This window comes from Protopterus annectens, chromosome 7.part0 (assembly GCF_019279795.1).
Source record: "Protopterus annectens isolate FY-2018-M chromosome 7.part0, PAN1.0, whole genome shotgun sequence".
Classification (NCBI taxonomy): Eukaryota; Metazoa; Chordata; order Ceratodontiformes; family Protopteridae; genus Protopterus; species Protopterus annectens.
The window spans coordinates 906956379-906980110 of NC_056739.1; the positions used below are offsets into that span (position 1 = coordinate 906956379).

The 23732-nt window shown below is 39.3% G+C and overlaps 1 protein-coding gene across 1 annotated transcript in view; it reads left to right on the plus strand.

Moving 5' to 3' along the window:
- Positions 1-23732, plus strand: part of CACNA1D (calcium voltage-gated channel subunit alpha1 D) — a 5051180-nt gene that overhangs the window by 4169304 nt on the left and 858144 nt on the right. The window contains exon 38 of the mRNA XM_044077483.1: positions 8167-8268. Coding sequence (XP_043933418.1) covers positions 8167-8268 — 102 coding nt within the window. The remainder of the gene's footprint in view (positions 1-8166; positions 8269-23732) is intronic.

Sequence of the window (23732 nt, forward strand, 5' to 3'; positions counted from 1 at the left end):
ATTGGAACCTCAATTTTAAAATTGAAAAATTGACTCAGGCTCCTATTGAACCTGCTAGTTCAGATTCCTTACAACATTGTACTTGGAAGACTGTTCTTCTGTTCTCTCACTTCAGCCAAGAGAATGTATGAACTTCAGGCTCTCATGGCTGTTCCTCCTCTTTTTATTTTTCACAGAGACAGGGTGTCTCTTCGGCCTAATCCTTCTTTCTTGCCCAAGGTAGGTAACAAGTTGTCCCTGAATCAGGCTATTCACCTTTCTTCCTTCTCCACAGTCTGCTATTAAGAAGGTTTTTCACACCTTGGCTCTGCATAGACAGATCAAGTATTAGGTGTAAACAAAGGCTATTCGTAAGTCTGAGCACCTTTGTTTCTTTTCATCCCAGGACTTTAGATTTGACTATTTCCAAGCAAATTATCTCATCCTCGATTTCTAAGGTCATTTGCTTTTATTGTTTCTTTCATGACAAGTGTCTTTCTTTCTCTGTAAAGGTACATTCTACCAGTGTGGTTGCCTCTTTTCATAGTTTCATAGTTTAGTACTAGGCTATCTGCCCTGGGGCATTTATAAGCCTAGCCATAGTGATGTAATGGTACAAAAGTGTACAGAATAGATTTAGAATACTGTGCCTTTGTCTAGTAGTGACACAGTGAAGTCCCCCTTACATAATAGAATTAGTTTACTGTGCCTCTGTCTAGTAGTGACACAGAGATGACCCCCGGGGTAAACCTACGATCTCCCATCCACTCGTCAAGATTTCTCTTGAAGAGAGTCAGTGAGGGGCTCTGCCTAACATGAACTGGGATTCTGTTCCAGAGTATGGGAAGCCTCTGAGTTATGAATCTGTCCCTCCAGCATGTCCTATTCATATTTGTGCTGAGGTTTAAATCTTTAGCTCTCATGGTTCTGATGGATTTGGATTTTTTGAGGTGGAGCATGTCCATCAGTTCCTGATTGGTCATGGCCTTGTACGTCAGGCACAGATCACCTCTGAGTAGGCAGTATTCTACTGAATAGAGCTGGAGTTTCTTTAGTCTGGCAGCATATAACATATGTTGGAGACCCTTGATCCTCTTGGTGAGGTACTTTTAGGGTCTCTCCAGCTGCTGCAAGTGCCGGGTGAGGTACATACTAAATGGGGCATTGTACTCAATCATGGGCCTGATAAGGGAGGAGTATAGGGGTACAATGACCTCCTTTGATCTGGATGTGAATCCCTTCATGATAAGGTGGGCAAGGTAGAAAGTCTTTCTAACCACTTTGGCAACGTGGGTGTCAAATGAGAGGTCACTATCGACTTGGGTCCCCAGGTCTCTGATTACTTTTTCCGTACTCAGTGGGTTACTGTCTATGTGATAATTTGTGGGTACTTTGTTTTTCCCAAAGGGGATGACTATACATTTTTTGGCATTTAATTTAAGGCCATGACTCCGGCACCAGTTGTCCGTTTCAGTGAGGCCTTTCTGTAGGATGTATGTGTCAGCTGGTGTATCGACTATGGCGCCTAGTTTGCAGTCATCTGCAAACTTTGTCAGCCACAACCCTCCCATGTTTGCTTTCACATCTGAGAAATAAATGCTGAACAAGAGGGGTCCCAGGACAGAGCCCTGTGGGACACCACTTGTGACTGGCTTTGAGTCTGACATGGCTCCAGCAATTTTGACTTTATGGGTTCTATCCTTTAGCCAGTTTGCAACCCATCTTGTGACATATGGATTTACATTTAAGCTGTTGAGCTTGTCTATGATGCCTGAGTGGGGTATTGTGTCGAAGGCTTTAGCCAAGTCCAGGTAGGCTGTATGTACTGCTTTGCCCTCGTCAATGGCTGTATTGACTGTTTCAAAAAAGTCAACCAGATTCAAAAGGCAGGATCTGCCCTTTACAAAGCCGAACTGGGTGGGATCAAGTGTCTGTAGGTCCCCAATGTCTCTGTTTATGAGTTCCATAATGATTCTTTCCATAGCTTTGCAGACCAGGCTGGTTAAGCTTATGGGGCGGTAGTTACCACGGTCTGTAGAGGTGCCTCCTTTGTGGAGTGGGACCACTGTTGCTGTACGCCAGTGTTCAGGTACATATCCTGTAGTAAGGCTAAGGTTAAATAGCATTTTTATGTGCGGGTTTAGCTCCTCTTGGAGTTCACGTAGCACGCAACCTGGGATACCGTCAGGTCCCATTGATGCTGTGTTTTTAGCTTTGCTGAGGGCGGTTCTCACCTGGACATCTGAGATGACAGGGAGGTTACATTCAGCTGGGATAAGTATTTCTTCTTTTGGGGGTGAGGGAAGGTAGAAATTTGCACTGAACCTGTCTGCCAGAATGTTGGCAATATCTGTGGGTTCAGTGTATTTTTTGTCATTGTGAACTAACTCTGAGCATATCTGAGGGTTTCCGCCCAGGTTTCTAAAATAGCAGAAGAAGGCCTTGTGGTTATCTTTAGTGTCCATAGCGATTTTTCTCTCAAAGTTGGCCTTGGATGTTTTTATGAGAGAACGTAGCTTTCTACTAGTGCTGATCAGAGATGCCTTCTCTTTATGGGATTTTGCTCTGTCGTGCAGTAGCTTCCTTCTTTTGTTATACAATTTGTTTATGGCTGGGGTCCACCAGACAGGACACCTGCCCTTGGTGGAGAGGGTCTTGGTTTTATTTGGGATTGCATGATCCATGCATTCTTGGAGATGTCTGTAGAAAGCATTTGTGAAGGATTCAGCATTGTGGGATGAGGTTTCCACTGGACCAGTGGGCTTAAAGGATATCATCTCAGTCTTAAGAAGTGTAAAGTTGGCTTTTGAGAAGTTTTTCACTGTAGTCTTTTCTGTTGGGGGTGGAGGTGAGATATGTATATCCAGGGTGATTAGTTTGTGGTCAGATCTCACTAGTGAGGGGTATACTTCCGGTGTGGAGCACTTTGTCCCCATGTTTGTGATGATCAGGTCTAGTATATTATCTCCCCTTGTGGGAGAGGTGACTAGCTGTTCCATTGCATTTGAATTTATGAATTCCAGGAACCTTTGGGCTAGGGTGTTAGGGCTGGAATAATGCACCCAGTCTATGTTAGGGTAGTTGAAGTCTCCCAATATGATGGTGTTTGGTGAGACATTCATATCCTCCAATGTCTTTAGGAAGGCTGAATGGGGTTCCTGAGATTGGGAGGGTGGTCTGTAACATGCTACCAGTTGTATAGCAGTTTTGCCTACGGTTAGTTGCACCTGGATGGTCTCTGATGCTTCGTGTGTTGCCATTAACCTGGAGGTGTGGGTGTCCTTGATGAATATGGACACTCCCCCTCCCTTTTTGGTTTGGTCCGAGTTTTGGGGCCGAAAAGCATGATACGAGGTATAACCTGGTAGTGCTGGAGTGCTCTCGGGAGCCTTGAACCAGGTTTCAGTTACTGCACAGACATCGATGTTCTCCATACGGAGGAGTGCTTCGAGAGCCTGCATCTTGAGATTTAGACTTCTGGCATTGAGCAGCATTACCCTTAATTTTTTTCCATTTTTGTTTTCTAAGGAGGTGGGTTTGTCTTTTGAGCCTTGCCTAAAAAAGGCACTATGGGGTGGCAAGAGCCTTAGCCAATATCCGGAAGCCCAGTGGTGACAGGTGCAAGCCATCTTTTGCGAAGCAGCGTGGCTTGTCCAGCATGTCATCCCAAGCAGACAGACATTGGATCCTCCTAGAATGACACCAGTAATTGAGCCAATTATTAAAGCTGATCATCTTGTCTTTGTATTGTGGCATCATTCTTGATGAGGGCAAGATGCTGCTCAGGGTCATGGTCATACCAGCCTGGGCTACATAATCAGAGAGCTCCTCTATGTCTCTCTTTATGTAGTCCAGGGAGGTACGTCTCAGGTCATTCACGCCGGCATGGACAGTGACAAGAGTCATATTTGTACTTGCTTTGGAGTGACCTGAGTGCGTGTGTTATGTGGCGGATCCTAGCTCCCAATAGGCAGCTCACCATTACCCTCTCCTTGTTCAGCCTGGTAAGCGGAACGTCAGTGTGTCTGACTATAGAGTCACCTATTACTAGTGTATCAGGCATGGTGTTAGGCCTTAAGGGCTGTGATTGTTTGACACACTGATTTATTGAAGTATGTGTTGCATGTGTTATGTTCTGAGGTGGTTGATTTTTGGGTGTCTGCTTTGGGAGCCTCTGTTGTTTTGGTAAGTTTTTTTGTTAGAGCCTCCGAGTATGTCTTTGTGTTATTATGTGTTTGGTTTGCAGTTGTGGTAGGTCTATGTGGGACTGGGTTTGCTGTGTGTGTGGTTACCTTCTCCTCCTGTCTGGTCTTGCCAGTCCTGAGCTGAGAGAGTTCAGCCTCCAGTTTGGCTATATAGTTGCATCTCTCACATGTATTTGTGTTTGTTGGGAGGAGGAGAGGGTTGTCTGTGTACATGAGACATTTGTAGCATTGTCTCAAGATTCCCAGATTAACCAGCTGAACCGGAGAGGATGCTAGTAATCTACCACTCGACATGCTAGAATATTATAAGGGAGTGCTGTGCCTTTAAGGGAAGTGGGTACTCACAGGGGTGGTAGGTGGATGTAGTGCTTACTTTAGTTTGAGAGTGCTTACTTAGAAGAGAGGTTTTGAGAACAAGTGCTAGACTTATAATAAAGCGAGTAGACTAATTATTATAAGAGTGGAGTTTTCTTAAGGGAAAATTTGAAGAGCAGACTTGGCGGAGCCAGAAAAAGTTCAACTGGCTATGCGCACAATCGCGCAAAGCCGCGCAAATACGGATTTTAAACAGGGAACTTCAAAAGAGCTAGAAATGGTCCAAAACAACCAATTACTACAAGCTCTTGTGCTGAGGTCACTCCTTCAGGGACAGATAGGCTGCTCAAGGCTCCCCACTCCCACTGGTGAGCAAAGAAACTTCCTTCTATCCAAGTAAGGCAATGGACAACACAGGAACTACACCACAGCCCAGAATACAGCAAAGCCTGTATACTGGTCTAAACTAGTCGAGGAGAGGCGGGAAAACAAGGATTTTTTTTTTTTTTTTTGAGATAGAAAGCACACAGAAATGCAGGAAACAGTAATAAATCAGTTACACAGGCTAGCACACTTTAGTGGGCAGCCTCAACAGTTAAATTTAACAAACAAACAAACAAACAAACTTTTGACCAATTTTCGACCAAATGTAACTTTAAGTGCAGATAATATATAATGCAACAAACAGATAAAAAAACAGTTTAAGCTTGTTCAAAGTAAGCAAGAGAAGGTATTTTAGGTAAAAAACAGCAACAAATACTTAAATCAGGAAAGTAGTCGCTTTTCTCAGTTCTCTGCTGCTAGGACCACTCTGCAGGACCACGAGGAGCTGTTTCCGAATAGTATAGCCAGAAAAAAACGCTCAGAGGCGGAATTAAACAGAGAACTTCAAAAGAGCTAGAAATGGTCCAAAACAACCAATTACTACAAGCTCTTGTGCTGAGGTCACTCCTTCAGGGGCAGATAGGCTGCTCAAGGCTCCCCACTCCCACTGGTGAGCAAAGAAACCTCCTTCTATCCAAGTAAGGCAATGGACAACACAGGAACTACACCACAGCCCAGAATACAGTAAAGCCTGTATACTGGTCTAAACTAGTCGAGGAGAGGCGGGAAAACAAGGATATTTTTTTTTTTGTTTTGTTTTTGAGATAGAAAGCACACACAAATGCAGGAAACAGTAATAAATAAGTTACACAGGCTAGCACACTTTAGTGGGCAGCCTCAACAGTTAAATTTAACAAACAAACAAACTTTCGTCCAATTTTCGACCAAATGTAACTTTAAGTGCAGATAATATATAATGCAACAAACAGCAAAAAAAAACAGTTTAAGCTTGTTCAAAGTAAGCTAGAGAAGGTATTTTAGGTAAAAAACAGCAAAAAATACTTAAATCAGGGAAGTAGTTGCTTTTCTCAGTTCTCTGCTGCTAGGACCACTCTGCAGGACCACGAGGAGCTATTTCTGAGTAGTATAGCCAGAAAAAAATGCTCAGAGGCGGATTTTAAATAGGGAACTTCAAAAGAACTAGAAATGGTCTAAAACAAGCAATTACTACAAGCTCTTGTGTTGAGGTCACTCCTTCAGGGACAGATAGGCTGCTCAAGGCTCCCCACTCCCACTGGTGAGCAAAAAAATTTCCTTCTATCCAAGTAAGGCAGTGGACAACACAGGAACTACACCACAGCCCAGAATACAGCAAAGCCTGTATACTGGTCTAAACTAGTCGAGGAGAGGCGGGAAAACAAGGATATTTTTTTTGTTTTTTTTGTTTTTGAGATAGAAAGCACACAGAAATGCAGGAAACAGTAATAAATCAGTTACATAGGCTAGCACACTTTAGTGGGCAGCCTCGACAGTTAAATTTAACAAACAAACAAACTTTCGACCAATTTTCACTTTAAGTGCAGATAATATATAATGCAACAAACAGCTAAAAAAAACAGTTTAAGCTTGTTCAAAGTAAGCAAGAGAAGGTATTTTAGGTAAAAAACATCAAAAAATACTTAAATCAGGAAAGTAGTCACTTTTCTCAGTTCTCTGCTGCTAGGACCACGAGGAGCTGTTTCTGAGTAGTATAGCCAGAAAAAAAACGCTCAGAGGCGGATTTTAAACAGGGAACTTCAAAAGAGCTAGAAATGGTCCAAAACAACCAATTACTACAAGCTCTTGTGCTGAGGTCACTCCTTCAGGGACAGATAGGCTGCTCAAGGCTCCCCACTCCCACTGGTGAGCAAAGAAACTTCCTTCTATCCAAGTAAGGCAATGGACAACACAGGAACTACACCACAGCCCAGAATACAGCAAAGCCTGTATACTGATCTAAACTAGTCGAGGAGAGGCGGGAAAACAAGGATATTTTTTTTTTTTTTTATTTGAGATAGAAAGCACACAGAAATGCAGGAAACAGTAATAAATCAGTTACACAGGCTAGCACACTTTAGTGGGCAGCCTCAACAGTTAAATTTAACAAACAAACAAACAAACTTTCGACCAATTTTTGGTGCTTTTATTTAAGGGTTTGAATACCCATTCCATCCTTGAGGCTGCTAATTGGTCCCCTGTTCATATTTTCACTAAACATTATAAATTGGATGTTGTTTACAGGGCCAGGGCAGGTTTTTCCAGGACTATTTTGCACGGGTTGTTCAGGGCTGTTCTGTGCCTTCCTCCTCCCATCTTTCATAGCTCTTGCGCTCTCCTTTTTGTAAAGAATACTGCAGCAGGGATATGGACGGACGTAGTACAGTTGTGTAAAATCTTAACATAACACTAGATGTCCTTCTCTTCACTGTTGCAGTATTTGGTACCTCCTTCCCTTCTCCTCCCTCTTTCCTAGCTCTTGTCCCTGTGCTTTTGTTGCCCGCCTGGCCAAGGGGCCCTTGCTTCGTCTTTCCTTTTTCTTTCTGCATGTACATCTCTCCTTTGTCCTTGAGGATATTCTTTTCCTACTGGGGCAATTCATTTCTGAGTGTTTGCATCGGTACATCACTTTTATGCCCTACCCCTTATGTGAGAAGCATACATGTGACATACGACACCTGTAAACTCTAAAGGCCTTGATATACTGACCGGATGTTGGGCTAATCTTGGCATGAGATCCCTTGTGTAAAGAATGTTGCAACAGTGAAGAGAAGGACATCTACTGCTATGGTAAGATTTTACACAACTGCACTTTATCTGGAGAGGTTGTGTGCCCACATATCAGAATGTATTTCCTGTGTCAGAACAGTAGGCCATAGCCTTGATCCTGAAGTGCCTGTTGTGCCTGAGTTGATCACTGCTGCCCAGATTGCAGTTTGTGCTGTATGGTGATTTATCACCCATGGCTAATTGCAAACTCTGGGTGTTGTTTTTCTTTGTGTAAATCTCTCCCACCGACCAGTTGGAGTCCTCCTGTTTAAACTGAATGTACTGCAAAGTATTTTGGTAGCTTAATGTACCTTTCTTTGTTCATTCACTGTTCACTATTTTATTCTAACCAAAAGAATGACATACATTTCTACAACTATTAAAGAAAAAAATGTTTATTTAATTAATTAAATAAATAATAACAATAGATAGTTTAAATATAATTTATTTCTTGCTAAAAGTTGTTGCAGTTTCATCTCTTGTTGACTGGTTTACATTGTAGTCTTTAATGTCATTTGTTGTAATCTGACTTTAACAGGTAACCTTGAACAAGCTAATGAAGAACTCCGAGCTGTTGTTAAAAAAATCTGGAAGAGAACAAGCATGAAGTTGCTTGACCAGGTGGTTCCTCCTGCTGGTGGTTAGTACCAAATATTTTCATCAAAAGTATTCACAAAGGCATAATTTTCCCCATAAACCTTGTAGGTCTAAAGTAGGTGGATAGAGTTTTTGACATATTTTCCATATTTTGATGTGCAAGTCTGTGCTAATAGGTTTGTAGTGATTTTCAATTAACCTCAGAACTAAAGTAGAGTAACAGGAACTTCAAGTATAAAGTTGGATCCAGAGGTAAAAGTACAGCAGAACTGAAACTGAAAATGTACATACTTGAGGGAATTATGGATAATGGAAAACTGAATATTAAAAAACTTAGCAGCCTTTGACAGGTAGCCCATAATGACTGCTGAAGATGCCCTGAGGACCATTGTACCAGTGATGTAATGCATGTTAGTCAGTCATAAACTAGTGCTGTTTGTTTTGTTTTGTGTCTTGTTTTCTTACCACAGAGTGCACTGAGAAATAAGCTCTAGCTGTGTTAACTTTGTAAGATGAGGTACCATAACGTTTACCTGTGTACTGATACTGATTGATTTTCATGCCATACATAATAGAACTTTACTCAGAGCTGTAGCTAGGGCCATTTGGTACTCTGGGCAGGGTCCCAGACTAGCCCCCAAACCTAAAGCTGAGTACCAAAACAGAAAGGATGTCAGAACTGTAACAAGCTCCTTGCTACAGTTACACTTACATGCTGAGCTCCTACATTTTCTAGGAATGCAGTATCTGCATTTATTAAAGAAGCCACAGTATCATAACCTGCAGCGTCTTGAATGCAGGCACTGGCACAGCAGTTGTGTCTCATTGACACCTGCCGATTGCACCTCTAACAGCTTGTGCCTGGGTAGCAGCCCCCTTCTCCCTGCCCTAGTTATGGCTGCAATTTTACTTTTACAACACTGAGTACAAAAACGTAGGTTAGCATAATACTATTTATATAAAGGGGAAGCCAAATTGTGGGCCATCATATTATCGGGTCTATATTAGAACATCGAAAGTTTAATAGTTCGAATCACTAAAGGTCGACCTTTATTGATCGATCTATTAAAATTTCGAATGTTCATAAAAATAAATAAATAAATAAAAAAGAAAATCTAAAGGGTGTAAGCAGGGGGGCAAGCTCACCTGCACCCCCCGTAACTCCAAGACTGTACTACATTGAAGTAAACGGAAATCTCCCCTTACGGAGATTTCCATTTACCCATTTGATGTTCTGCACTTTTGCTATTCTCGTGCCGACAATATCAGATTCAACATTGTCGGCTTTCGAGAATATAATATAGACCCACATTATCTTGTACAACTCCTGATGTGAATTTCATTACAATTTTTGTAAAAGGCAAAAGCAATTTAGAATGTGGCTTCAAATGCCACAGCTTTTCTGGCTGTGATGTCAAGATCTCTTTTTAAACATTTGCTATTGTACTTTTCTTTGTTTATCTCTACTTTTTTTTTTTACTTATAATTAGACATCCCACTGAGTCTGGAGGTCCTTTTCTGAACGTTGTTTTACACAGTAGCGTTTGAGCAGTTTCCTCAGGGTCACATACTTTAAAATCGTGGTTGGATAAAATCTTTTTCTCTTGCTTTGAAGCGTATCACATTTTATTACTGCTGTATGATGGCTGTTATACAATAAAAGCTGTATTTTGTTTGTATTCCCAAGTACTCAACTTGCTGTGAACTTACTGAATTGACATTATGTCTGTTCCCCCACTGGAGCTCTACCAGTGGCTCGTCAAACTTCACTCAGCTGGTCCATTTATTCCAAAGTGGGCAGGAGCACACAGTTCTCAGACTAGGCAAGAGCTGTAAGTCCCATTGATCCTGCCAGGAAAGCCCTATCAGAAAATCTCTTCCCCAGAGTTGATAGGTGGTGTAAAGTGAGATAGCTTGCTGGTTCTATGGAGCAGCCTACCTTTTCTTAGTGGAGTAGTGGGTGCCCCAACCTCCTTTTCAGCCCTCAAGCTTCTTTCCATGCAGCTGCTGGGAAGAGCATGCCTGTGCACATTGGCAGTTTATGCTGTTTAGGCCCAAGCTCCACAGGTGGAATATCTCTTACTTCCGGTAAGTGTCACACAGTTAGCAAGCCAGAGCCATCTCCTTCTCCCTGGCATGGGTGAGCCTTCAGCTTCCGCTCACTGCTATCCTACCCAGCCACCTCCTGCAACAAGCACCAGATTTTCTAATTGATCTTGGGTTGCTGTTCTGTAGTCAGGGCTCTATCCTAACAGTGATGGCCTTGGTCACTGCTGTCATTATATTTTATGAGCTCAGCTGATCACCTCCTTTGTTTTCTTTGGCCTGGTAGGTTAACCATGGGCTGTAGCTGAAGCAGTGGGTCATTTAACATTCTTGGCAATCCCTATGTACCTCAGCAGCCACCTCAGCCAAAACTGAAGAACAAAAAAAAAAAATTCCAGCAAAGCCAAAACCCTCCCCAAAAATGTTTAAATGTCTTTATCTCTAGCCAAAGAGATGCTGTGTAGCTCTTTCTTGTTTTTTTTCTCTAGATAAACTGTAGCAAAGATCTATGCTAGCTCCTAGTTACATTTGCTAACACGTAGGCAGTATTTTAAAATATTAAAGATCAGTGATACCCCTGGTGTTTCTCTAGGATTATCTTGCTGATGCCTGTAAGCATCTAATATTGACTTTTCATGTTTACATTAATAATTCCAAATTGTACTACATAGATGCTTATTTCTCTAAATTTAAATGACACGGACAGAATTGCTTAGCCTCATATGAAATATTACAGCTGAATGAACATAATGCTACTAACAGTATGTGTGCTGCTTAAGATGTTACAGAGATATTGTAAGCTGCTTACAAAACATTACAGACATTAATATTTGCTATGTTTATTGTGACTTTTACTGTCCAACTTAAGACCTAGAATCTATAAATGTGACCGTTGTAAAGAAAGTTTGTGCTGATCAGTTTGCCAGTTATGGTTTTAGAGATGTGAACATTTGTTTGAATTGCAAGGATATAACTTGATTTCGAAAAGAGGCTCAAGATGCATTCTTTGGAAGTTAGGATATAAACTTTCAGAGCTCCAGCAGTGGAAATGAGTTAAATAATTTAAGCACCCATAATGTTAACCATAGCTGCTTAAAGATTATCACACATACACTCTCACACTCGGCATCATTGACTTGCAGCAACTAATCAACACCTTGCTATAGTGCCAGTTGTGCACTAACATCTTCCATTAGGAGCAGATGCTGCCTTTGCTCCTCCCCTAGCTACAACTTTCATTACAGTGGAAAGGTAGAATGTAATTCTTAAATACACATTGTTATACGTTGATACTAGCTGGGGATCTGGTACCATCTGTCTTACTTGTGAGTAGGGCAGTACTAGTTGCAAAAGTCAGACACCATTCTAACACCATGCTTAATGGTAGGGAAAAGTGTCCCTACCACAACTGCACTGAAACTTATTCTTGTGTGGCTATCATTTTGTGTTTTGAGCATTACATTGCTCTTGGAAGTAAAAAGAGCATCATGCTTAGTGGCTGGGGAGAGTGGAGTGTGATTGTGGTAACACAGAATTTGGGTGTAGTTCAGTGTGCATTGCTAATTGTGGTACATCATTTGGTATCATCCTTGGGGTTTGTGCCAAAACAGTGCTGTAATTGATGTTAGTTGTTCTTGATTTGCAGCTGTAATACTTATAGCAAATCCATGCTAATGGTTGTGATTCCTCCAGTCTTGCTGGTGTAACAGTGGTAGTCATTGGTATTCAAACAGGTGTGAGTCAGGAAATTCTGTTGATGGATTGTACTTCTTTTCACTGAATTTCATTTTGTTGAATCACAGATCACTAAAATAAATAATTGAAAAACACTTATTATTGAAAATTAATTTTGTAGAATCACATTTCACAGAAAACTTCATATAGGGCAAATATGTCTAAAAGTTGATTTGATCTGGTCCTGCCCAGGCACTGTAACATAAGGACTGTTGCTTTTCATGCCTGTTTTCTCAGTAACAAATCTCCTCACAAGCTCAGTCTCCTCTTTTATCCTGTAATCCCTGGTCCTGTGGAAATATTCCAGATTTTGATGCCTTCATTACAGTTCTGACAACTCCAAGTATGAACATGATCTGTAGAGGACTATATTAGTAATTTCATAGCCAGTAAAGTGCTTTATTTCTTCTCTGTCTTTTTTTTTCTTTTCAGGCAAGGAAGAATGTACTTCTCTGTATGAATGTGACAAATTTTGGCTCTTATCAGACCATGACCAGTATATATTTTATTTTCTCACAGAGAGGAATAGCTAAGGATATCTTCTGACAGCCTGAAGCGTTTCCCCTCCATTTTAGAAAGTCTGTTTTTCTAGTCCGTTCTGTTGGCATAAGTTATCTCTTTCATGGTTACTCTTCTGTGTCTGACTGTTGATTGTAGATTTTCTTGAATGGCTTTACCATTTGTTCACTTTTCCACAAAAGCTCACTTTGATGTGAGCCTAAATACCTTAAGATGTCCCATTGGTATTCTTACCATTTTATGAAGCCTATTTCTAAGAAATCTCACTGAGATATTTCCTTTAATTTTGAAATTAAAATATATTCAACAAAAATGCTATAGATTTATGTAAATCTCAGTCTCCTCTTTCCCCAGTGATGGATTAATACTCTGTCAGACATAGGTTGGCAGGCCTAGTTGGGGATTGATGGGGGGGGGGTCTGGTCAGTCAAAGGGAGGACCGGGGAAGGAGAGAGAGAGACCGATCGTCTACAGATGGTCATCCTGGCTAAAACTGCCAACAGTTTAAAAAAAAAAAAAAAGTACTGCTGACTTCCATTTGGTGTCCGTCCAGAACAGTGACTAAGTAACTTAACTCTGTATTGGAGTAAGGAGCAGCTGGAAATCCTACTGCACACATGCTTATTTAATGCTCTAAGAGTTAAAACTTTTGCTCCTGTACATTGTTCCATATGGGGTGGTACTCAGGTGGAATCGTAATATATTTCTGAATTTCTGATTTTGGCAGAGACTGTAAAGAGGTTGTCTTGTCTCTAAAAATATGTCTGGTAGTTTAGTACAGTGAATTCACAGTAAGAACAGCCAGTGAGATTCATCCTATAGTCCTGGGTGTGATTCCTCCAGTTTCCATTTTCTTACTGTGTGACTCTTAGCAAATTATTTAATCAGAACTGTGCTCCCAGGTTGCCCATAAAGAGACACTAACAGATTAAAAAACGCAGACTACAGGTACTGCTACCTCATCTACAGAAGAATTACCCAAAGTATGATGTTTTATTTGCTAAGGTAACTTCATCATGGAATGTAAGTATGATGTTTGGAACATATAAATGTTCTAGTTAATAATAGAATACTACAGGTAAAACACAGATTGACAACTGTTGTATGGAGGATATTTGAGCTAAAGCGGCAAACACATTTTTCGTTTGATTAGCAGATTGAGTCAGTAGAACTAGGTTATTTTAGAGAGTTCCAGAGGTTTAGAATATCCTAAGAAAGTTGATTGACTTAAACATTCGATCAGGATGTTTAAAATGTACATATTTGAACTCCTGCGGGTGACCAAATATAATATTGCAGCCTTTTTTGTAAAATGTTCTGTGTTATATAGTGTGGCTATCCAACCAGAAGTCTTGAAACAACCAGTTTACCCAGACAGTCTTGGTTTCTATGCCCTAGTACTCAAGATCTGAATGGTTTCTATGCCCTAGTACTCAAGATCTAAATGTCTGCCATTATTTATGCCTGGATTCAACTAAAAAATACAATTAATTTGTAAGGCATTGACAAAGTAGTAGTTTCTCTGTTATGGGTACACAGAATTTACATGGTACATAATTCCTGGAAAAAAAGATGTTCTTTTGAGCAGATGTTAGCAGTTAAAAAATGATTTATACTGTTGACCTTATTGTGTGTAATTCTTATGAGAAAACACAGCTGTTGTCTTACAGACTTTGTGACTTACCCTACGGGGAAGCAAGCACTTTTGAACAAAAAAACATTTTTCAGAAAGATGTCTAGCATACTGCTTCATCTCTGCTAAGTCTCCTAACAATTTTTTAAAATATGCCCATTATGTCAGGATTTGTCCAGATTTTTTGTGCTAAGAGTTTGAGAGGTATGGACTACCTAACATTTTGTTTCACATGTTTTGAATATGCCAACCTTCATCCTTGGAGGTAGGGGAATGGAAAGGCCAGTTGTTTGAGAGGGTCTGAAAGTCAGCAAGCATTGGGGGTAAAGGTGACAAAAAGGGGTATGTGTAGACAGCATCTGACAATGCCACCAGCTTTAACACCAGAAAACTCTGGGCCTTTTTATATGTGGAGAGAATGGCTGTCAAGGACCTAGTTGTACTGTGCTATTCACAAAGTGGAACTGAGGAGTACTAATTGTATGCCTATACCTGTGGATACTAAAGTATGTGTAGCTTTACACATCTTAGCTACATGGACCTTTCTGTGACCTGCTGGGGACATTTTAGGCCTTACAAATCTTAAATATGTTGCTTGACATTATACTAATGCATGTAGAGGAGCATATTTGGCTCTCCAGGACTGCAGAGGAGAGAAACAGCACCATGTAGCCATTTTATGACACAGCTCATTTCCCTTGAGGACCCCGGGGCCATCAGTTGCACATGCATTGCTTTCAAGAAACACACACCCCTGTCTAGAGGCAGTGCATCAGCAGGAAGGACTTCCTGCTCCCTCAATTATAGGATGGTCTGTAATGACCAGGACAGTAATCATACCACCATGGCAACTCCCATGAATTACAAATTTGGCAGTTGTCTGACACATACCAAAGGCACCTGTGAGGGAATTTCCCACAGGTTCATTGGATTGGCAATTGCTCACACATGCTAGGTAGACAGGACTTTACATAAAGGCACCATATAAGCAGAAGCAGACCAAATATAATATGCTGTTTATTGTGTGCATCAGACAATGCTGGATATGACACCCAACCTGAACCTTCACAGCATGCAGGATATGTGTGCAACAAATATAGCAGAACATGTGTTCAGCCTGCTGAAGGGATGCTTCTGTTGTTTAGACATGTTTGGAGAGAGGGGCACTGCAATGCAGTCCAGACATCTGCAACAAAGTCCTTCTTGTATGTATGACATGCTGCACAATATGGCATTGTGCAGACAGATGAAGTGGCACATGAGCATGTTGAAAGGGCATTTCCTACCAGTTGTAACAGTAGCAGAGGAGCAGGAATGGAGAGTCAGGCGAGGAACATACAATAGCAGTGTCAGCATACCGCTCAACTGTACAGATTTTCGCAGAATGGCCCAGATTTGTGCCTCTTTTTTTGGTTTATTTATCATAAAATTGTGGTGTTCTGGAAAATCACTAGCAAAGCATTGAGGACTGAAGTCAGAAAATAATGACTGATATTTAAAATTCAGATTTCATACCTTTCAGAAAATTCCTGATAATGCAAAACGTGTTATTCTATCAACTTTCTAAGTTTGTAAGAGCAATATTTAAAACTTGTCCCTATTTTTGGACCTTTGCCCCCCCCCCCCCCCCCCCCCATTGTGTATGGCTTTGTCCAGATTTTGTGCTGTAAGAGGTTGAGAGGTATGAGTGCCACAGTTGAGACAGGGTATGTGTAGAACATTGCATCACTGGCCAAAAAGCAGCATCTGGCTACAACTATGGGCCATAAAGTCAAAAGTCAAAGAAAACTTTATTGTCATTCAGAACTACACAGCAGTGTAACTGAACAAAATTGCAATAAGTTTATAAGTTGGGTGATCCTGTGTAAATAAGCCCTAGGGCCTTCCAGAAAACCTGACTCTACTTAAAGTAGGGATTCATTTTTTCGCATTTCATACATGAATTGAAATTGACTTTAAATGTTTTTAAAAATTTTGAAGACCTTACTTTAAAAGGCAGTCTATACCAGATTTTAGAGATTACATCGATTATGTATTTTTTCTTAAGGATGTCCTAGACCTTTGTACATAAAAATTGATATTATTATGTTTGTGAACAAAATTACAATAAGTGTATAAGTTGGGTGATTAGAGAAAAAAGAACTTATCTGGCAGATACAACTTGAAGCAAGGCACCCTCCGGGTCTCAACTACATGGAGACCATCACCCCAGTCCTGAACCTCAGGGCACTTAACCATGCTAACTACAACTAATCGGCTCCTAGTAAGATATGCTATCTATTTTGCTCACTGTTTTCTCACTGGTATAAGGCATAATGTATTCATTTTTTGAACATTAATTGTTTATAAGCAGAACTAAAATTACAGTAAGTTAATGTATCAGCCCTCACAAAAGTTACAATTGTTAGCTCAACTTTTAATTATTTTTAATTTAAAAGGTAAAATTTCAATATCAAACTACAGTTAACTTTTTAATACCTAATGTACGCACTCCCTGATGAAGGAGCGGCAGTCAGGCTACCTTCCTATCTGCCCCGAAAGCACCGGACATCTCAGAATCTTTCTCAGAACCAAGCTTGCTTCCAATGTTTTACAGATGGTAGTGGCAAGTCTAAATTTAGAACTATAGTCAGTAACCCCAGAGTTTTACAGTTCAATTTTAATTTTAAATTTAATTTAAATTTTTTTTATTTTTTTATTTATTTTTTGGTTACATTTAAATTTAAGTTTTAGTACACTTTTTTCAAACATAGGTATAATCGTGACAAAGCAAAAGGCTCCAACGCATTGCTAGAGGTTAGGAATGGCACATATGAACAAGTAGCTGGTTAATAAAAAGGAACTAAATAAGAGGAATGAGATGCTTCCAACCAGGTCCGTCTTCACCTTGTAGGCCTACTAGGGCCACACCCCCAACTAGTCACTTCTTATTGGACATCTCTCAACCACGCCCCCTCCACAGTAGCATAAAAGCAGCACAGCAACAGCTCTCAGGTCATTCTGACCAGCGCTTGGGGAGCGCACAAATAGTCCTTTTTAGGACTCACACATAGCAAAAGAACCGAAGATCTGTTCAAGAAGAAGGACAACGGAGATCGACACCACCGCGGAACACCGAAGGACACAACAGCAGCTCTTCCCAGAGCCCATTGTGTCCATACACAAAGCAGCTCTTTTCAGAGCTCACGTGGATCTGCACCTTACACCGAACAGCTCTTCTCAGAGCTCACAGTACACCAAACAGCTCTTCTCAGAGCTCACAGAGATCTGTAAAAGCTCTGGTAAGAACAACCAGAGACACATTGAAGAATAAAACAAAAAAGTTCTTATTAGAGCTACCACCAACACCCGAACGGGCATTCAAAACACAAATCGGCCCTTCTCAGAGCTCACAGAAATCTGTATCAGCTTTGGTAAGACCAGCCGGAGGCACAGACACAGCTTCGGTGAACCAAACAAAACAGTTCTTTTTAGAACTACCGCATCTGCCCGAAAGGGCATTCTAAACACAAAACAGCTCTTCTCAGAGTGCATAGAGATCTGTAACAGCTCTATATAGAGCTCCAGCTGCCCACAGGGCTAAAACAGCTCTTTTTAGAGCTAGCTCCACCACCGACTACACGTGGAAATCTGTTCACCATTTAGGATCAAGAGTGAAAGGCTTTGTAAAATTGGTTATTCCTTCCCTCCGGGCAGGCATCACTCAGGATCGAAAACCCAAGAGGTCCACACCTATTTTTCTGGTTTTATTATTATGTTTGTGAGTTAATTGGTTAGAATTTAAATCCAAATTTAATAATGCTTGAAATGAATGATCAGTATTTATATACTAATATTGCCTTCTCCGTAAAATAACTGTAGTGAAGTGTAAATATATTTAGATTTATACATCTATTCGAATAATCCAGATTCTTTTCTATAAGAAAATAACTTAAATAATATCCTTTATACTGATTCTAATTTATTCAATTGGATACATGAATAAATGAAACAAGTATTACAATACTCTAAAATAGGTCTTATATAATTGAGTATAACTTATATAGATTGAGTATAAGTGAACCATATTTTGTTCATATCGCAGAGGAATTGATTTTTGCAGTTGTCTTCATTTTTATTGACCCAGCAAGATATGCTTAATGGAGTGGTAGAAGATACTAAGTTAAATAAGAAGGGGGCAGAATGGAGCCCCCTGAGTAACTGGCAAATAATCAGGTTGAACTCCTCAAATTGTAACACAGTGAGATTACTGTATAAGCCAGTTGCTGATTCAGTTTACTAAATAAGGATTAAATGTATGCTTAACAGAACTGTATATATTGAATGGTGGGGCAAAATAGTAAATTCCCTGGCATGATCTTAAGAAAATTACACTAGTTGTGAGATAGCTGTGCTGATCTGATCTTAAAAGATTGGTTAAAATTGATCTCCCAGTGGTGAATCCATGTTGACCTAATTGGTATAATTAGAACTTATCAGGATCCTTCAGGAGTTGACACCTTTTAGAACTTTTGCACAGTAAGGATGCCAGACTAATTGGTCGATATTTTTAACATCATTTATTTCCCTTTTTAAACACAGGAGTAATAACAGATTTTGTCCAAAAGTGCATCCAGTTTGCATCTCAGAATTAATTTTTAATATAATTTTTACTATTAGATTTTCCAGCTAGTCTTGTTTCAATTTTTTTTTCAGTTTTTAGAGATGTTTTGAATGTTTTACACATTTGATTAAGATTGGTTTTATTCCTTCTAGTTGGTTATATAGCTATCTATCTGTCTGTTTATCCTTTATTAACTGGGTTAGTCCCACTAGGCTAGTGGCCTCTTTTCAGGGGAGACACGTGGTAGTATTTATACTTCTTGGAGAAATTTGACCAGGGCACTCTTTTTGATAGGTGCCATGGGATCCTTTTCATCCTTCCGAGTTACTGCCAGCTCAAACAGATGGGATCTCTATTTAATGCCTCATTCAATTTCTTATATACCTGGAATATACATATTTTATTTTTTTATAATTTAATTAATTTGGAATTCCACCAGTAGGGTGTCTGCAATTAGTACGAACAGATGCACATACCATTGTTTCCAGAAAATTATTGAACATATCTTCTAACCATGAGTAACCAAAGTCCTTATCATAAACCATTTCTTCAAGCTACATCTTCTGGGATATTGCTTTAGAAATTGAATTGAGCAGACCATAGTCATTCTTTTTTAAGTTAAAAGTATTTTATTCCCTTTGTTAATTATTTCAGAATATAAAGAATTATGATTGAGGTTCCCAGTAGATGTCACATATCAATTTTATTAGATTCTCACAATTGGTAATAAGAGGGTCCAGAATTTTTTTATCCCCAGTAGGTTCTCTAATCATTTATGATAATCCATAAGTTAATAAAATGGCCAAAACAGTCTGTTCTTTTTTGGAAACGGCCATGTATTCATCTTACTCACTTTGGGATAATTTTGGCCACCTATTAGTATAACTTGATTATTTTGTCATAGGTCTATAAATTGTGTAAGTAGTAACAATGCATAGTAAAGTACATAAATGGTTTACATGCAAAATTAGTAATCAATCCAATCTCTCTTACTCATCGTGAATTTACTATCTGTATATTTCTTGTCATTCAATGACGTTGTTGTATTGTTAACTTAAGTTTTGTTAAAAATTGTTTATCTCTTTTTAAGTTTGTTAAAATGTTGTTAAATTATGTTTTTTTTTTTTTTTTTTTTTTTTTTTTTGCTGTGGAGCTTTTCTCCCTGGGCCTCTGCTGAAAAAGAGTTTCTGCCCAGTCAGACTATCCTGGTAAACAAAAGTAAAATAAATAAGTAATTCTTATATTGTCCCCATGATGCAGTCCTGTAAAACACAGCTAGTGTTTTTGGAGAGAGAGAGAGAGAGAGAGAGAGAGAGAGAGAAATTTACAGGGATTAATTCAGATGGGAATAAGTCACATGAATTAACAGTAAAACTCTACCACCATTGCTTTTGTAACTTAAACAGTCATACTTACTATATCCTGGAAATATTAATTTATCTATGTCCTATACTTTGACAATATCTACTATTGGTAAATTCTTCAAATTTGTTATGCCTTGCAATGTTGTGGATTTTAGTCCCAAGACCTTGATTATTAGAAAAGTACACACTCATAGTTTGATTAGGTGTTCTGTATCTTGGGATTGTCCCATTTTACAAGTGTGTCTAAACAAAATTTTGACTTGTTACTTCATTTGACTGCTAACTTAGTTAGCAACATAGTAACTAAGATGAAGGCAGTCATTGATAAACATTTGTTAGTTATCCTTAAACACTCATTTGCCTAAGCCATATGTTAAATAGAAATGATTTTGTAAAACTGTAATCGTTTCAGTTCTGTGAAAGAAATCTTTCACTAAATGTTTGACTTAAGAATTTTTAGTCTAGTACCAGATTTTAATTGTGATTTAAGGGGTGTCTTGAAGAGGTTTTGATGCTCGTCATTTCCACTACCTTAATGGCATTTGGGATTATCTGCTATGATAACCCAGTACTGGCCATCTTTCAAAAAGTTCAAATTCCCAGCATCTCTGTTCTTGTGACAGCTGATTGGCTGATCATATCTTGAGAGGGAATTCTTCAGTTGTCACATGAAGTATGAGTTCATTCTTTTTCTGCCATTCAAAGAAGTAAGCCCTCTGACTCTTAACAGGATCCAGTGCTGATTTCTCTGTCTTACTGCTCAGATAAGCCCAATTTGAGGACCCCCTCTCTCTCTTTTATCATTAGATTTATTATTCTGTTTCTTTTTTATGTTTATTTTAAAAATATCTTAATACTTATGTCAGTGTTTACAGTTCATCATCTGGGAATTTCTGCTTGTATCAGTGTTTGGTTTCTATTTGACAAATAGTTGTTTTTATTATTTCTGAGGAAACTTTCAGCACTTCTGTTAGAAGTGCAGTGTGTATGTGTGCTATTAGACACTATGGGCTATCTTGTGCACTTAGACCTGCAAATTAATTGTGCTCGTCTTTATTGTTGTTAATCTGTATTATTTTCATCTTTTGACAGGAAAATATGCAGAACATTGATTTCTTCAGTATTTATACATTATGTACTATGTGTATGTTTTTATCATTGGATTGCAACTTTACCTCATATGAAGTTATTTAAATATACTGTGGCAATTTTCTTCTTTCTGAAAAAATATAGTTTAGAATTACAATTAAATATTATTTTTTGGCAGTTGCAGTTTAACATGGTTAAAATGTGAGGAGCAATTTTTGACACTGGTTTGGCACATTGGTTGCTTTGGTATTTAGACTTTATGTACTGGAAATCCCTTTAACTTCTGTCAGTTGTAAAATAATTCTGAACACATTTCAAACTGTTTTTGTGATGATAGCACAGTATGACAGAGTTTAGTTGTGTGGGGACATACTTATTTCTAGAAAATTTAAGTGCTTATTGTGATACATTATCCAGTACTATGAGTTTATTATTCTGGCTGATGTTCTCTCCCCAGACATGATGGATCCTAACTCTGGTACCAGCCCCCCTCCATCAAATCTGGTTGCATCTAAAAAGAATAAATAAATAAATAAAAATATGCATTAGCCGATGTTTAGTGATGCTGTCAGGGTCACTGCTTGCCACAAAGACCACTTATCTTTTGCCCTGTTTCCTTCTAGTGTACTTTTGTTGGTCACTATGAAATGGGATTTAGACACGTTTTCCCTGGCTGTTCCTCTACCTGGCACAAGTATCACTTTAAGTGCATCTAGGATGAGAGACCCCTTGTCATACATAGTATTCTGGTGCATGATATTTTATTTATTAGTGAAGTTCACAAGAAAAATAAAAGCTTCATCATAGAGTTGATAATCAGATTATAGCTGTTTATAAGGCTGATGTGTTTTCCTTGGCAAAGAGTGTTCTGCAGACAGCTAATTCTGGCGGTTGTGTTCACACACATGCCTCTAGTACTAGTTTGGCTAGGGACTTTTCTGTTGTTTCACAGAGTGATGAGGAATCAGGCAGTGGTGATTTCCCAGCTCACAATGAGTCCAGTCACTCTGATTCCTTGAATAATGAACCTGGGCTTAAGTCCAAACAAGTGCTCACTTTTCCTTAGCTGGTTACTAGATTTAGTGATGGTTTTGCTTGGGAGCAGTCAGCAGTCAGCTAGGCAAGATAAATTTCCTTATAGAGAATGAGATACCCAATTATGTGGCTAACCCTCCTCCCTTACCGCACTTGGAAGATGTTTATAAAGTTGTCTGCAGGACACCAGTATCTACTCCAGCAGTCCCTAAAAAGTCTCAGAGAAACTCTAGGGTATATTTGGATATCATAGGTCTCTCTTCTCATCTGACTGCTGACCTAGCTGCAGTGTCCAAGCTGTCTGCTGAGATAAAAAGTCCTTTACTTCATCTAATCCAACACCCAGTGATAAACAAGGGAAATGGTTAGATCTACTGGGCTAAAGGATGTCTGTTTCTAATCTAGTTTTTAGAATGTTAAATTATCAAAGCTACATGTGGAAATTTACCTGCTGAACAAAAGTCTGATATGAATGAAATTGTTTCTAGTTTGATTCAGGTTTTGAAACATGTTTTGAGAGGTGTGGATGGAGTCCTTAGACAAGGTCACATCCCTCCTTTCCTCAAAAGCTCAAAGTTGAAAGTAAACTTTATTGTCATTTAGGACCACAAAAGTGTAGCCTAAATTAAATTTTGTGCACCATCTTCTTCTTGAAATTACAGACAGAAAGTAAAACAACACATGCAAGTAAAAGAATGAACACAACTAACATATACAATCATATTCCCAGTACCTATACAAAAGAGTAGAAAAATTCCAACACTTGAATACAGAATAAGTATAGCCTTCCCTAAGTTATAATACTGCTCCATTTAAATAAAAGACACATTGCAGATTGGACATAGTACAGATAAATGCTGCTATTTCTGTTGTGTTAAGATTATATGCTTGGCTACATAATCAGTGCTTCTCTGATTATTTAAAAGCTGAAATTTTAAATATACCTTTAAGTTCTGAATTGGTGTTTTAGCCCCCCTTTTAAACAGATGCTCACACAGTGGGATGCTGGAGGCAGATTAATGCATGGGGTATCTAGGATGCTTCCTGTACCCAAGTTCTCCCCAGAGAAGGCATCTTCCTTCCGTGGGCAGAACTAACAAAAAATCCCAGGCAAACAAAAGTTATGGATCCAAAAGGAAATGATAGGAGAATAATTCTTTGAAACTAAACAAGAGGGGCTCCTTTCTGAAAAAGGATCAACCTCCTGCAAAGGAATAACTATGCCAAGTCATAGAGCACCCCTACGCCTGTCCACTGCCCTTTCTTTTTCCTCCAGGCTGTCTCACAATCCTGCAGCATGGCTGCAAATACTCTCAGACAAATGAGTTCTGAGACTATTTTGCTGAGAATACACTTGATAGAGGATAGAAAAGCCTCCCCCTTTCCAAGGAATTCCCCCATACCCACCAGGCAAGATTGAGCTGTTTCTTCCAGTGCTTCATCACATGGTAGAATCGGGGATGATACAAAAAGGCAAATTATTT